This window comes from Corylus avellana, chromosome ca2 (genome assembly GCF_901000735.1).
Source record: "Corylus avellana chromosome ca2, CavTom2PMs-1.0".
In the NCBI taxonomy this organism is placed as follows: domain Eukaryota; kingdom Viridiplantae; phylum Streptophyta; class Magnoliopsida; order Fagales; family Betulaceae; genus Corylus; species Corylus avellana.
This window is the reverse complement of record NC_081542.1, coordinates 47,142,837-47,159,478: the sequence shown is the minus strand read 5'-3', so window position 1 is coordinate 47,159,478 and position 16,642 is coordinate 47,142,837. Positions and strand designations below refer to the sequence as shown.

At 34.0% G+C, this 16,642-nt stretch overlaps 3 protein-coding genes across 3 annotated transcripts in view; 2 read left to right on the top strand and 1 right to left on the bottom strand.

Annotated features, from left to right (window-relative positions):
* Positions 1-325: 325 nt before the first annotated feature.
* Positions 326-3,569, top strand: LOC132170057 (cysteine-rich receptor-like protein kinase 25). Its single transcript, XM_059580970.1, has 3 exons — positions 326-652; positions 740-1,076; positions 3,538-3,569. Exons 1-3 carry the CDS (start codon positions 326-328, stop codon positions 3,567-3,569), a joined length of 696 nt encoding a protein of 231 aa, XP_059436953.1.
* Positions 3,570-11,005: 7,436 nt separating this feature from the next.
* On the top strand, positions 11,006-15,035 carry LOC132170056 (cysteine-rich receptor-like protein kinase 10). Its single transcript, XM_059580969.1, has 7 exons — positions 11,006-11,840; positions 12,482-12,619; positions 12,746-12,867; positions 13,228-13,438; positions 13,705-13,942; positions 14,469-14,619; positions 14,720-15,035. Exons 1-7 carry the CDS (start codon positions 11,006-11,008, stop codon positions 15,014-15,016), a joined length of 1,992 nt encoding a protein of 663 aa, XP_059436952.1. The 3' UTR covers positions 15,017-15,035.
* A 1,392-nt stretch (positions 15,036-16,427) lies between these two features.
* Positions 16,428-16,642, bottom strand: part of LOC132170055 (kinesin-like protein KIN-14I) — a 1,773-nt gene continuing 1,558 nt past the window's right edge. Inside the window, exon 5 of the mRNA XM_059580968.1 lies at positions 16,428-16,433. Coding sequence (XP_059436951.1) covers positions 16,428-16,433 — 6 coding nt within the window. The remainder of the gene's footprint in view (positions 16,434-16,642) is intronic.

Genomic DNA, 16,642 nt, shown 5'->3' with positions numbered 1-16,642 from the left:
ATTTTTGAAACACAAAATGGAAAATGAAAAAATAAAATAAAATAAATAAATAAATAAATTGCATGTACTATTTGCCAACTACTTCTAAGGCAAAAAGCCACATGTTGTTCTTTTCCAAAATAAAATAAAGCTTTCGGACTCGAGATTTTCTATATCGTGGACTTTGGTGTTTGCCACTTGGAATACTGAATAAAGAAGCAGTATAAGTTTCCGATAAAGTCCATCGCTCCTTTCCTCCATAACAATTTCCGGAATGATGATCATATAGATTCCGAGATTGAAATATCTTCCCAACGTACTGCGAAGAGGAACATCAACGAAGATCATGTGTTGTTCAAGACTAGTTTTATCTTTCTGCTTCATTCTCTTCCATGCTGTTGCTCTCACGTTTGCCCAAGACCCTCACTTCTGCTTTGAAACTGGTAACTACACCACTAACAGTACCTACAAGGCAAACCTCAACACCCTCCTGGCCTCCATGTCTTCCAACACCGAAATAGATTACGGGTTTTACAATTTCTCCGCCGGAGAAGACCCTGACAAAGTCAACGCCATTGCACTTTGTAGAGGAGACATCTCTACGGAAGAATGCCGAAGTTGTGTCAACAAGTCAAGTCACGATCTCTTACAGTATTGTCCCAACCAGAAGGAGGCAATCATATGGTACACAACATGTATGGTGAGATATTCGAACAAACTCATATTTGGTGTTATGGAAGATAGCCCTTTATCTGCCTAGTACAACACAAAGAACGTGTCCGACGTAGAAGGGTTCAACAAGGTGCTAAAACCCTTGTTAGATGGGCTAAGAATCCGCGCTGCATCAGGAAGCTCTACTCGCAAGTTTGCTGTGGGAAGTGCCGCTGCTCCAGATTTTGAAACAATACATGCACTTTTGATGTGCACTCCTGATTTGGACGAGCTGGAATGCAGCAACTGCCTGAGGAAGGCTGCGGAATATATTCCACAATGTTGTGATGGAAAGCAGGGAGGGAGATATATAGCACCCAGATGTGATTTAAGGTACGAGGTATACAGTTTCTTTGACCCTGCAGCTGAGACGACATCTTCAGAAGGTATAGTACTATTCATGCTTCACGCCTTAGAAAAAAAGTTATCTTATTTGTTTAGTAACCTCCCAATAAATATGTTCTATATGCCCCCTGCTTTTACCAATATCCATGACATGCGATATATGTTTGATAGTAAAATACGTAGATTCATTCTTCTTCTTCTTCTTTTTTTTTTTTTTTTTTTTTTTTGCTCAGGGTTAATTATTTTCATATATAGGAAAACACAAGCATCAAGGAGTTGGATCAATGTTTCAAAACACTTTTACAAGATTATGGATATCTCTTATATATGTTCACGAGGTGTTTGATCATATATGTCATTGATCGTATACACCAAAATTGCCTATGGCCTATACTATTTAGCCTATACTATAGGCCCATTTGGTTATACTATACACCAAAATGGCCTATACTATTTAGCCCTATTTGGTTATCTGTTAGCTTAATCTAAAGTCCTAAGTCAAATCAATGCGTTCGGGTCAAATAAGTATGCCATATCAACTATTCACTCTTGTGATCACTATGTATATTTTCTAACATCCACTTCCATTGCTACTGTTTGTTAGATTATTGATTTAATGATTAAATTTATTATTTTTTATCAATTTTAATTTTTTAAAATAAATAATTATTTAACATAGTATCAAAACAAAAGTCTTGAATTCGAATCTTGTCTTCATAACTCACTTCCATTTCAATTAAGCATTTTATGTGTTGGACTTCACTTATTAATTACGATAACTTTTTCCCTGTATCCATTGGAAGAAATGTTGTAATAAAAGCAGAGTTGTGGTGTTTACAGGAAAGGAACGTCACTCATCTAAAACTGCAGTTATTAGTGCCTACTGTTGTTCCTGTTTTACTAATCATTTGCATCTACACCTTCTATTTGAAAGTGAGAAAGTCTTGCTTTGTGTTCTTTGTGGAATTTGCATACTGATATGCTTGTGAATGTTGGCATGATTGAGGAGTTTGTTTTACTTTGTTTTGGCTGGTTTTCAGCCTTTGTAAGGGATTGTCATTGAGGTGTTGCTCTGTTTTTTAGCTTTGGTTTTAATGAAATTTCTCATTCATCGGAAAAAAAAAAAAAAAACCATTGCGCAGTGCGTAAAATTAATATAAGAAGCTTTTTATTGAGAAGGGTGAGGCGGTGAGGTAGGTTTGTGTTGGTGTAATTTGTTAAGCCTCTAAAGTCAATGATCTTGCAAAAATCTAATGTTGAATTCAAACATTCAACCTTTTCTAATTACCCCGTGCCTGCTCTATTTTAGCTTCAAAAAGTACTAGTAGGTTTTAAAAATGTGAGTCTGTCATGAAAGTTTTTTTCTATTCAAAAAGTTGATCAGTGCAATATTAGCTGGTCCGGGAATCAGGTCAAGCACGTAAACCTAAAAAATTATTTGTCTGTTGAAGAAATGACCCACTTTACATACTTAAATATTTCTACATTGACTGAGGACCGGGGTTTCTCATACATGCTTTGAATACCAATAAATCTGATTAGTTATGCACGCGGTTTGATCGAGACACAAGTGGTAGAGGACAAGCCACGAAGTCCATGGACACGTTACTATTCTTCGTGCGCCAAACGCGCATTCTTAATTGTTTGTGTAAATGCATGTCTACAATTCAATTCAATTAGTATGTTTTTTCCTCTTAATGACTGCATGCAGATGAGTGCTAATTAGATGTCCCACTGTACGTGAAACTTCCTTCCAACGCAAAGAAAGCATAAAAAGCAGTATCCACACATATATTATTAATTAGAAGAGTCAAAATATTCGGTTTCCAAATTTGTTAAGAGGGATGGAGTCACCCAATTCCCCATCATTTATCATATATATTAATGGCCCCATTTTCTCTTCTGAGCTTTACAATAACTAGCCTCCGCAGTTGATTCAACCTTCCACCAAGCTCTTTCATCATATTCCTTGCCACCATGGTCTGCACTAGCATGAGGGGCAAGGTTGGTGGGGACGTAGACCTGGAGTCAGTTGAAGGGAGGGGTGGAGTGAAATAGGGGCTGGACTTAATTTGTTTGGATACTATATTAAATTATTTGTTATTTTATATTAAATTAATTAATATTCTAACACAACAAACCGGCAGAAAAATGTTCCATTGGATTATATAGGACAATATTGTGATCAAAGAGATTTTGTTTTCTCGACTACAAAATAGTTTGAAGCTGCATCCAAACAGGAACAACGTATTTAATATACTACATGGTAGATACTATAGAATCATGTCCCAAAGTAGTTTAACATTTCAAAATATACACTCTTATTTATAGCTTCAACAAAGCACTAGTACTAGCACGGGTAGAGCTTAGTAATTGAAGCCTCATTTATTGAGGTTTGGACAGAGTTGCCTTTAGATCTTTCATCTGACTCTATAATCTGTATGCTTTGCTCTCATTTAGATGTTGTTTCTGAGTTAATGTTACTGTGCATAAAAAATGCAGGTTTGGAGGGTACTACAAAAGTGATGGAGTAGCTATTAAGCATGAGAACCACTTAAGCCATGGTTGGTCTATTCAGTGGCGGAGCCACGTTGGTGGTTGACGGCACCCCTAACAATTTAATTTTTTTTTTTTTTTTTCTTTTTCCCTACTCTGTGGCTACTTCAGGAACTTATTGGGGCCTAGATTGATACCACTTACTAGCGACACTGAGATATCCCAAGATTTCTGGTCCCCTTCTTTATTGGCATATTCATTTTCTTCTCTAGACTTTAGTGTTAGACATGTAATTATTTCTCAATTCGGCTAACCTAGTTACCCAAATCAAACAAACAAAAAAGAAAAGAAAAAACACAATCTAGGCTAAAGGTTTGTTAAAATAAAAATGGGTTTTCAGTGACTGAATAATTTAGGTCCCTCACCAGCATATATATATATATATACACACACAAATTGCTGCTAGGAGACTAATGGTGAACACAACTGGGACTCCCAGTTGTAGAGTTTGGCATTTTTTTTTTTTTTTTTTTTTTTTCAATTCATGGGTGGTCATGAACCGAAGTATGGATTTTTGTGTTTTAAAGTGTAAGAATCTGCTTACTTTTTTTATTCCGGAAGTGTTATATTGCTGTTGTGTTATATTAAGATATTGTTTAGCCTCTTTAGGCTTTAATCAAATTAAGAGAATAATACATGTTAGTAATTACTGAACGAACATGTTCAGCCATGAAAATTGTTAAAACACGACTTTGTAACAAAATTGAGGATAATTTTCTTACAAATAGTTTAGTTCTCTATATTGAAAGGGAAATTTCTGAGAAATTCGATTTAGATTCGATACTTGATGATTTTGTACTTTTAAGAGACAGTAAAGTATAGTTTTAGACACTTTTTTTTTTTTTTTTTTTTGTATTTCTTTCTTTTTGATATAGTGTCGACATGTTATATTTCTAATATATCAATTTGAGTACGTATTTATGAACTTTTATAGATATATTTTTTTTGTGATGCATATATTGTGTGAATTACCAAATTTTTAAGGTTGAGAAAATTTTTAGGACGCAAAAAAAATTTTAGCGGCACCCCCAATGTGAATTGTCTGGCTCCGCCACTGGGTCTATTAGCTATATTTTCTTGAACACATATTAATGTAATGTACATGCATCTCATAATTTCAGTTGTCGAGCCTGGCCTTATTGTTAGATCCACAATATTTGAAGGAATCCCCTCTCTCCAGTTTTTCCACAATACTTGAGCAGTGAGCATGAAAATGGGAAAAAGAAAGAAAAGTAAATATAGAGGAAACCATTGCACCGCGCGTAAAATGACAAGTTTAATTTAGGCCTTGATAAGGGTGAGGTAGCTGACCTTTAGTTTTGTGTTGGGGTGCCATTTCTGAAGCCCCTGCTATGAAGCCAATGATCTTTGGTCCTCCATGTCATGAAATTTTATCAGTGCATTATTAGCTGGTCGTGGAATCAGGTCAAACATGTTAAGACTGAAAAACTATATATTTTGTATTGGAATTGAAGATAACAAAAACAATAGCGGCCCCTCTGCATACTTAAATATCTCTACATTGACTGAGGGGCTTTTCAAGCTTTGAATAGTAAGTTTGATCGAGACAGAAGTGGAATAGGACAAGCCAAGACGCCTAAACCTGATTTGCCCGCCCCGTCGTCAATGGACGCGTTACTGTCTTCGCGCATTCTTAATTAGTATGTCTCTCCGGTCGATGCGGTGATGGGGCTAATTAGGCGAGTCAATATTTTATGTTAATATTAAATGCATGTGCAACCTGGACAGCGTGTTAATAGGATATGGATATTTTAATATTTGAACCCAATTATTGTCCGTTTATTCAATTAATAAATTATGTTATTGTTGAACAAGGAATATATAATTAAATTGGACAGTACTTTGGAGGAAATTTCCTTAAAAAAAGAGCGGTGAGAAAATAATTCAATGAAATCAAAGCCCTCATTTTCTTCCTTTCTTTGCTTAATTATTTTCTCTTCCAAAATAACAAGACATAACAAGACATGTCCAAGCTGCATGCAGATGCAACATGTTTTCAATTACTGATGAGGTGTCTTATCTTATTTCAACAAACTCAAGCTTTTACTCTAAGAAGTTTATCTTTTGGAGAAACTTCCGTTGCCCATTGGACTGTACTTTGGAGGAAATTTCCTTAAAAAAAGAACGGTGAGAAAATAATTCAATGAAATCAAAGCCCTCATTTTCTTCCTTTCTTTGCTTAATTATTTTCTCTTCCAAAATAACAAGACATGTCCAAGCTGCATGCAGATGCAACATGTTTTCAGTTACTGATGAGGTGTCTTATCTTATTTCAACAAACTCAAGCTTTTACTCTAAGAAGTTTATCTTTTGGAGCAACTTCCGTTGCCCCTCTAAACTATTAAGCATTTTTAATGTGTCATAAACTTTAAAAATTTGCAATTTGAGAATTTTGATTTTTTCAACCCTTTTCAATCACTCATATTTATTAATTTTATAGTATTATTTAACTTTGTAAGGTGATCATCTCAAGTATTTAAAAAGATAAAATGAAATTTTTTCCTAATGTATAATAGATATAGTTTAAATTAGGATTAAATACCTAATTCTCCCCTAAGGTTTCATCACTTTATTTTTTGCCCCCTATGATTTCATTTAGATTATAGAGGATATCTGTGATTTTGATAAAAACGGAGATATTACCTCCGTTAAAATTCTGTTCAAAACTTAACAGAATGCTACGTCAGTACGAAAAATGTTGTCACGTGTCATTTAATTAATTTTTTTGATTTTTTTTGTAAAATTAAAGAATATATATGAGGGTGGCGTTGGCCATTTTGGGGGGGGGGGGCATGGGGGTGGCTCAGCCTCCACCATGTAGCCAAATGGGGTTCCCAATATTTTTTTTTTTTGGAAAAAAAATATTTTTTTAATCTTTTTAATTTTAAAAAATAATAATAATTACATGACATGTGCCAACATTTGATTGGTGCTGATGTGGCGTTCCGTTAAGTTGTAGACGTAATTTTAATGGTGGTATCATCCCTGTCTTTCTAAAAACCACAAGTACCTCCTGTGATCCAAACGAAACCTTAGAGGGCAAAAAATAAAGTGCCGAAACCTAGGGGAGAATTAGGTACTTAACCCTTTAAATTATTGTAGTATTGAGCTTTGATATAAATATATGTGTGTTTATGAGTACAAAGTATATTTATGGGTACATGTGTATATAATAAATGTATTGTATGTGTGTGTATATATATAAACTCAAGATACTCGAGATTTGATTGTTTAAGATTCGAGTTAATTTATTTAATTAACTCAAATAATAAAATGTGTTAAAATTTTATATCAACTTGCAAATGTTAGAGAGCACCACAAACTTATTGCTGCCGACCCCTCTAGATCTCCTCTTCCCTTCTACTACCCTCTTCTTTCCTCTCCCTTCCCTTGTTTCTTTTTCTCTTTTCTCTTTCTCGTCTACTGCCATCCCACCGGATCTAATTGAGTTTCTAGATCTATTTTCTTCAAAATCATATCTAATTTTCTCCAACAGTTTCATCCACCCATGCTACCACTCACGACCATGCTCACTGGCCACCCTTCTTCCAACCGCCGGCCTTCATCAATCAATTTTCCTGCCATGCGCCGGCCTTCTTCCACTGTCGAGGTATTTTCCCAACTTTGACTGAGACATTATGAATTTCCTTGGTGGCTTGACTTTTCTTGATGGTGTAAATATATAGGGTGTCAAATCGGTTACGGTTAGCGGTTATTGGCAATAACCGCTAAGCTTAACCGCCTTAGTAGTTAGTAGATTTCACTAACTGCAACTGCTAACCGCGCGCCTAGTGGTTAGTGAAATAGATAACCGCCGGTTAACAACTTTTTCAAAATTGAGTTTTTTTTTTTGGGCTTTTTGGGCTTTCTTTAGGGTTTTTTTCGGCATTTTTGGGCTTTTTTTTTTTTGTTTGTATTTTTAGTGTCTTCTTGGGCCTAATTGCTATAAAAGAGTCCATATTGAAAAATCAAAAGTATTTGACCCAAGATTTACATTTACTTGTACTTTAAAAAAATTTCCTTAAATATTAAATCATAACCAATTAACTTTTTTTTTTTAAAAAAAAAAAAAAAATTCAACACAACATATAAAAAAAAGTTCATAATTCAAACAATTGTCACAACATATATATATATATAAAGTTCAACACAAAGCATATAAAATAAGTTCAAATAAAACATTAAATGATACAAATAAAACATTAAAACTTCATCAATCCTCTCATTTGGTCCTCTAGCAAATCCTGTGGACATCAAAAGAAGAAAAGTTATATACTTAAACATAATAATATTAAGGCACAAGCATGTACACATATCAAAACGTGCCTAATATAATTGTATTGTAATTAAATTGTGTTTATAAGTAACACAATATTGGTCATTGTTTAATCCAATGTCAATTACTTAATTTGATATTATACGAATCATATCATCATTGTACATTAATAATATGATTCACTTGAAGTCTTGAATAAAGTATTTGAATTGTCATTGAATCATATGATTAAGTATTGATATTATACATTTATATTGTTTATATGCATATGTAGAGTTATAACATATATAGACTTATAAGTTTATAACATACATTAGAAATAAGTCTCTAGATATTTAATTATTGTATTAGTATGAATTGGTATACTTATGAATTATGTCATATTATATATGTATAGTTTGTTATTATATAATCAAATGATTTAATAATCAATTAATCATGTGATATAATCATATAAACTATAGTTATAATATATTAATACTCAAATTGTGATTTGATTAGTTTTTAAAAAAATTGTGATTTAATGATCAAGTGATTATATGATATAATCATATAAATTATAGTGATAATATATTAATACTCAAATTATGATTTAATTATTATTTTTTTTAAAATGTGATTTAATGATCAAGTGATTATGTTATATGTATAAATATTTTTATAATTATAATTATAAAAATATATTATATAAAAATGCGGTTAACGGTTAGCGGTTACGGTTAGTAAATCCAATAACTCCTAACCGCTAACCGTTAGACGGTTAAACCGCCCGCATTGACACCCCTATAAATATACTATCATATTTTCTGAATCACTTAGCTGCCTAGTGAAGGAAAAGTGAAAACATAATAAAAAGAGAGACAATTTTGTTTTAAGCCATTTTTTTTTTATTGATTTAATATGATTGATAATAGAAAACAATCATACTTATAAGAAAACTACGTACATAGATGAGACTAATATAAATATAAAAATAGTATGATTACTTAAAAGGTAAGAGATCCGATCAAATTAAATTTGAATATAAAAATATATTCTAACATCCACTCAACTTAAAAAAAAAAAAAAAAAAAAATCAATGATTTTTTTTTTTTTTTTTCATTTTTTTCATGGACACAGCATCGATCGTCGACGGCATAGGCAAAGAGGGTGACCTGGAAACTCCCTAGAGTTGGTGGGTTGCAACCGATGGCCGTGACTGGTTAAAGACAATATGCCAAAATGGTTTAAACATTATGGCAACAATAGTTTAATAGCATTCACAACAATTGAAAATGTTGAGTAACATTTTTTTGGACAATTAAAATATATAGTATAAGAGCATTTACAACAGTTTTCCTATAATCTCTTTTTTTTTTTTTTGTTTCCCTAAATATTAGGTAGCACTTTAGCTTCATTATTATTTTTTTTTTTTCCCAAAATATTTTTGTCTCATTTCTTTTCTTTCGAAACTGTGTTGAGATTATGTAAAAAAATATAAGGATTGATAGGAAACTTGCATTTTGTAAAAAATAAAAAAACTGCTTCTAATAAAGAAATCCTTGATGAAGTATAACCTTGTCCGTTTGTGCAAGACTCCAAAACCAAGTCGGACGCTAAAAAAATAAAAAATAAAACCAAGTTAGAAAAACAGGCAAGACTGCCGATCCCCACACGGTAAGACTTGATTGATTCAAGTCACCGCACATTATTGTCCTTCTGATTTGCCTATAATTTCAATGTACGTCATTTTTCTCACTTCTTTTCTACCTATTGACTATATTCGTACTGGAGTTTGGCTTGGAATTTTGGATCGAATTCCAATTACAATTAATGGACTCGTTCAAATTGGAAAACTTGTCCCATGACATAAGACAAGGCTCCCTCCAATGAGGCCACTCCCCCCAGTCCATACGAATGGACCATACTTTGGGGTCACAAATTTTGAAGTGTACTTGACGCTTTTTTTTCTTCTTTTTTTGTTGAAAAATGTACTTCCACGTATTACCCTTTTGTTCTTCTACGTACATTTACTTTCATTTGATAACTTTTTTATACCAACTATTTATAAGGAGGTGGAGAGAATACAAAAATGGTATGAGAGACGAAATCAAATCGTAATTGAATGTATTCAAATTTAATTTGATTTAATTATAATCAATTATAATATCAAATCATATCCTACAATATACTACAACACTAACTAATGCTTGATATTCCATACGTAGTAAATGCAAAAGGAAGACCTTGATCAAAATGGTTGGCATCAATTCTATTAAATGTGAAGCCAAAGCCATTTCCAAGCTTCCAAGTAGTTGCACACATTAATTTCATCTACTTTTTCCATATGCTTTAGAAAACCAAAACACACGATAAGGAAAAAATGAGCATGACCGATCGAGTTTGGGTCTCTTCACATTTTTGAGAAAATTGGAAAATCTTTGTCAACACGTTACAACGGTTCAATTGGTTTATTGTTTGTTGTATTAATGGTTGGAAACAAGTGAGTCGTTGATATTAAATTTCGTAGGGTACGTACAGCCAATTCTATACCGTCCAACTCAATCCCTTTTTCATGAGCATAGGATAAATAATGCATGGCTTGAATTCTGTCATATTAAATATTAATTTCTAATTGAATTATTACTCCTACCCATTCGAAATTACTAAATTTCCATCCATCCGAATTATTTTAATTTAAACATTATGCTAATATAGTAGAACTCATGTAGATGCAGCCATTTAATTGATTAGTTATAGTATAATACTTAATTTAATTTGTCATACTTTATAAATCTAAGAGACAGATTGTTCAAATTAGAACTCCATGTATTAAATTGATAGTAATTTATGAATCTAACTTCACTTATTACTCCCTGAGATTCAGACACTTTTGTATTTGTACCTTTAAATTTTAAAAGGTTTCAATGTTAAGTTTTCACGCTTTAGAAGTTTACAATGTCACTTATGTGCGTGCTAAAGGTTTACCGTAAAATGTTCCTAGTACTCGTGTAAAACTAATAAAAATACAAATAATAAAAGCTGCTTTTGTTGGTCATAGTCAAAAGGCCCCAATTGCATCATATATATATATATATATATATATATATATATATCTCATTGATGAAACAAACAACCATGGAATATTGGAGAAGATTAGAGAGGGTGATTAACTGCCCAAAACTGCCTTCTTTCAAATTTCTTATGTTCCTTTCGTCTCTCTTGGTGATTTCGTTGCTTAGCCTTAGCAGTGGCAATGAAGCAGCACCCACTTACAACTATCACTTTTGCTCAGGGGAAGACTTCACGGCCAACAGCACCTTCCAATCCAATCTCGACCTCGTTCTCTCTTCTCTTTCCTCTAACGCCACCCTCGTCACTGGGTTCTCCCATGCCTCCGCCGGAGTGCTCGCCGGCATCTTTTTGTGCCGTGGCGACATCAACGCCACCGTCTGTCAAGACTGCGTTGCCAGCGGAGCCAAAGAGATATTACAACGCTGCATCTTACAGACAGCGGCTATAATATGGTACGAAGAGTGCATGGTACGTTACTCCGGCCTCCAGATCTTGACCACCATGGACGAAGGGCCCGACAAAAACATGGGGAGCCAGCTGACTATGCCAGAGGCAGAGAAAGACCAGTTCAACGAGTTGTTGGGCAGGACAATGGTTTCGTTGGCGACCCTTGCGTCCAATTCTTCGACGGGAAAGAAGTTTGCGACGGAGGAAGTGAAATTCAACAGTTCACTGTTGGGGTCACAGACGCTGTACAGCCTCGTGCAGTGCACGCCAGACCTGACTGTTTCCGATTGCAATAAATGTATCCGAGGCGCCAGATTGCAACTTCCTACGTGCTGTGATGGAAAACAAGGCGGATGGGTTCTGCGACCAAGTTGTATTCTTAGATATGGATTGAACAAATTTTACAACTCCGCAGCTGCTTCGGAGCCTGCATTTCCTTCTCTTGCTCCAGGTATGAAATTAAAGAGATTATGATCAACTCATCAATATTTAGCTGTCCAAATCATATACAACTTATACGTCCAAACAGAATTAATAGGTCTCATATGAAAAAAAAAAAAAAAAATCGTTCACTCTCGAAGAGTTAGTTCACCTACCTCCTTGTGAGGTCCTCCAGCACCGTCAGTGTGCTCTTCAAGGGAGGAGGGATGGACTCCATCCTCTCCCTCCTCCCTTCATTCCCTGTTTTCCATCTCCATGCATCCATCGCGGTCTTCTTTTTCTCCCTAAAACACAGAAATTACACTTATTTCTTCAATCTAATATTTTGAGGATACTTTGTAAGTGTATAAGATTGTAAGACCCCCTCAAAGTAAGTACTAAGATTATTTTCATCGGGCTCTCTAAATTTATTCTTTATTTTAACTAAAAAAAAGAATCATGTTTTCCTATTTTAGCTAGTAACTTTTTCAAAGTATCTGGAGATCCACTTTCATATTCTTTCAAACTTTTTAGGGCGGAGAATTGTGGGTAGAGAATATCAAACTTTTTTTTTTTGTTTTCATAATTTAAGGATTACTTTTAATGGACTGTCTTATTAATATGTAGCATGTTAATGATTCATATTGTTGTATGCAGGAGGTGTTGTAGTAGGAGGAAGCAAAACGTCGCTGCTGAAAATTGTTGCCATTGTTATCCCAATTGCTTTCTCTGTGGTTCTTTTCTTCATTGCCTATTGCTTCCTTCGGAGGAGAGCAAGGAAGAAATGCAACACTTTATCCGAAGAAAATGGTGATGAAAAAAAAAAAAAAAGAAAATTATTTGATCACGAAATCTAATTAATTCTATTTAAGTCTTTGTGGTGTCAAAATTTTGTTCATTTTTAAGAATTATTGTATTTCCTGTTTGAATATGTAGCTGGAGTTGAAATTACAACCATAGAATCCTTGCAATTTGATTTGGATACGATTGATGCTGCCACGGACAAGTTCTCAGATGATAACAAGATTGGTGAAGGAGGATTTGGCATGGTTTATAAGGTAGGAGTTATTTAGTATGCTAAGTTTAGAGAGATTCATATGCACCCTAGAGACTGTTTTAACCTTTGGTTCAAGTATATTTTAGGGGTGTTTAATCACATCTTATCTCAAAAGTTTAATCATTTAATTTATATTTAAATACTCTTACTTACGTAGCGGCTTAACTTTCTTATTAATAAGGAGGCCTAATACGTGAAATACTTAATTGAAATACCATGTGAATTATAGAGACATAGTTCAAACTCATAATTTCTACTCTTATAACTAGTCATGTGACTCATGCATGTTAACTACTTATTCCAAAAGCTGAAATTAATAGGAAGAGATGAATTTAATCATTAAATTTATAATTGAACACAGGGTACCTTTTCTGATGGACAACAAATAGCTGTGAAGAGGCTATCCAAAAAATACGGACAGGGTGCAGTAGAATTCAAGAATGAGGTTGTATTGATAGCCAAACTTAATCACAGAAATCTAGTGAGGCTGCTAGGATTTTGCGAGGAAGGAGATGAGAAGTTACTTATCTATGAATATGTGCCCAACAAAAGCCTTGATTACTTTCTATTTGGTTTGGCCAATCTAAACTTCATTACATCCACCTCTTTTCTATTTTTTTTACCTTTCCTTTATTGTCTAAATTATGAATGCATATATAATTTGCCGTTGAAGAATACATGATATATATTAATAACTTGCAAATCATTGCTAAGGAGCATGAAGTTCTAAGAAATAATAGACTAAACTATTTTTAGAAATTGAATCAAATTATATTTCCTTAATCATTTGAATTTTGTTCCTTTAATTCTAACTTGAGTAATTTTGACAAAATAATAGATCCTGCAAACCAAAGACAATTAGATTGGTCAGGACGTTACAAGATTATTGGAGGAATAGCTCAAGGAATTCTTTATCTTCATGAAGATTCTCGGATTAGAATTATCCATCGTGATCTGAAAGTTAGCAATATTTTGTTAGATGACAATATGAATGCAAAGATTTCAGATTTTGGCTTGGCAAGGATATTTGTAGTGGATCAAACACAAGGAAATACAAGTCAAATTGTTGGAACATTGTAAGTTTTTATCTTTAATTTATCTTTTTGCATAATCTAGATCAATAACACCAATAGTCTTTTTTATGTGAGAATTATCGAAAAGAAAAATATATGTTGTGGTAGTCCACCAAAAACACATTAATAGTCTCCAAGGGGTAGGTCAATCAGCTGGGGACCACGCCTTATGAAGTGGAGGTCACTAGTTCGAATCCTCCCTCCCCCCTCTTGTGTGGACATGTCCAGAAAAAAAAAAAAAAAACACATTATTAATATACATGTTTAAGCACCACGCCTTCCCAAAAGTTTAGGCTAATAAGTTTGGTTCCACTTATGTATATTAACTATTACTGTCTTTATTTTTGCTCAATGTGGGACTCAACACTCTAACGTACATACACTCACAATAAATTATCCTAGCTAGCTAGGAGATCAATTACCTTGATATGCACTAAGTTCTACTAATACGATACTATGAACAACCTTAGATAATTTTCTTCTCATCTTTGTAGTTATGTTGTTGTTCTGATGGGATATTGGTTTGTAGTGGTTATATGCCTCCAGAATATGTTATACATGGCCGATATTCGGTAAAGTCTGATGTTTTTAGCTTTGGAGTCTTACTACTAGAGATTATAAGTGGGAAGAAGAATAGCTGTTTCTATAAATCAGAACTTGACGAGGACCTGCTGAGTTATGTGAGTATGGATCGGATAATCCAATTTTGTACTGCTTTTATGAGAAAAAATAAAAAATGAAGACATAATAATGGGAAATAAATATTTTGAATGAATGCAGGCTTGGAAACAATGGAGGAGTGGGACACCCATGGAGTTGTTGGATCCCACAGTGAGACATTCTTGCTCAAGAAATGAGGTTACTAGGTGCATCCAAATGGGCTTATTATGTGTTCAGGAAGATCCGGCTAACCGACCTACAATGGCGTCAATAGTTCTCATGCTTAACAGTTACTCTGTTACGCTACCATCACCTATGCAGCCACCATTTTTAGATCGAAGTAGAGAAAAGCTGAACAAAGCAGTGGAGCTGGAGTCTTTTTATGAGGCATCAGTTACTGAAGTTGACCCTCGATAGTTTGCTCATCTTCTCCGAAATCAACATATAATAACCAACAGTAATGTGTTTGTAATTGCCTCATTGAGGACTTTGACATTTATTCTATTATTATTATTATATTTATTATTATTATTATTATACAACTGAAGTTTAAATTACAAACCTATGATGGTGAGTTTCTTACAAATATTTAAGTACATTTGAAATATGAGATGATGTTATCCATTGTTATCTAGGACTTAAGTCTGTTTGAGTGTGCGTTTAAGAGGCTTAAAATTTCAAAGTACGTTTAACTCCTAAAATGTCCGTTTGAAGAAAAAGAACATATTTGGTAAAAAAAAATTGAATGCGCTTAATTTTAAGGGTTTAAAAAACCTAAAAATTGTCAAAACGCATTTTTGTCAAAAACTTAAAAATAAAGCTTTTACCAAAATATATTTTTTAACTTCAAAGCTCTATTTTTCAAACACAATTCCAAACATGCTCTTGGTCTGCTGTCTTATCTATGTAGTTCATGCCGAGGGAGTTACTCCAAATTAATTTGTATACTACTTTCTTTTGAATAAGACAAACACAAGTTTTTTCAAGAACTCATTTCAATATGATCTGTTAGCACTACAAGAATTTAGGTCTTTAGGGGCGACTTTGAGTCGACCCTAAAAGTCCTAAAGTGGACGCTGTTGACAACAGCGTCGACTTTTGGCCCCTAAAGGTGTCGACGCTAATAGTCCGACCCTAATGATTAAATGTGTGATTATTAGCGTCTACTTAAAGTCGACCCTAATGATAACTTTTAGTGTCCACTTTATCAACCCTAAAAGTCACAATTTTTTACCCTAAAGGTGATGTAAACGGGAACCATAGCCGACACTAATGGTTAAGCATTAGCGTCGACTTAAAGTGGACGCTAATAGTTAACCATTAGCGTCCACAAAGTGGACCCTAATGGTCTTAAAAAAAAAAAAAAAAAAATTCACTATCAGCGTCCAAATCAAAGTGGACGCTGATAGTTAACCATTAGGGTCCACTTTGTGGACCCTAATGGTCCTAAAAAATTTTTTTAAAAAAATTAACTATTAGCGTCCACTTAAAGTCGACCCTAATAATGATGTAAACGAAAACCATAGTCGACGCTAATGGTCCTAAAAAAATTTAAAAAAAAATTATCTGCGATCGATCGCACATGATTGTGCGATCGATCGCAGTACCAGAAGGTGTTTTACGATTTTGCGATCGATTGCACAATCGTGTGCGATCGATCGTAGTACCAGAAGGTGTTTGAGATTTTGCGATCGATTGCACACGATTGTGCATCGTGTGCGATCGATCGTAGTACCAGTGCGCTTTCAATATTGTGCGATCAATCGCACTATAAGTGAGATCGATCGCAGACCCAAGGAACCAAATTACTTACATATGCAAACCAGTTTCATTTCTGAATTTAAGATCAAATTTCATACAAATTTATTAACTTTTGTTATCAAGAATCTCACCAGAACTAACTACTGAAACTAGAAGAAATTATTAACTGAATGACAAACCCGCTCCAAACTATCTAATAACTGGGATGCAAAAGAAACTATTTTCTGCCAAGAGGTTTAGTAGATTCAATCCTCCAGCTTGCAATTAATAGAAGTAAATGAG

What these genes read in the sequence shown, in the direction of transcription:
- LOC132170057 (XM_059580970.1), top strand. Translation starts at nt 326, where the DNA reads ATGTGTTGTTCAAGACTAGTTTTATCTTTCTGCTTCATTCTCTTCCAT. An exon ending in ATTGTCCCAACCAGAAGGAG is followed by an intron (nt 653 to 739) that starts GCAATCATATGG and finishes TTATCTGCCTAG; the next exon opens with TACAACACAAAGAACGTGTC. An exon ending in TGAGACGACATCTTCAGAAG is followed by an intron (nt 1,077 to 3,537) that starts GTATAGTACTAT and finishes TAAAAAATGCAG; the next exon opens with GTTTGGAGGGTACTACAAAA.
- LOC132170056 (XM_059580969.1), top strand. Translation starts at nt 11,006, where the DNA reads ATGGAATATTGGAGAAGATTAGAGAGGGTGATTAACTGCCCAAAACTG. An exon ending in ATTTCCTTCTCTTGCTCCAG is followed by an intron (nt 11,841 to 12,481) that starts GTATGAAATTAA and finishes GTGTTGTAGTAG; the next exon opens with GAGGAAGCAAAACGTCGCTG. An exon ending in CACTTTATCCGAAGAAAATG is followed by an intron (nt 12,620 to 12,745) that starts GTGATGAAAAAA and finishes TTGAATATGTAG; the next exon opens with CTGGAGTTGAAATTACAACC.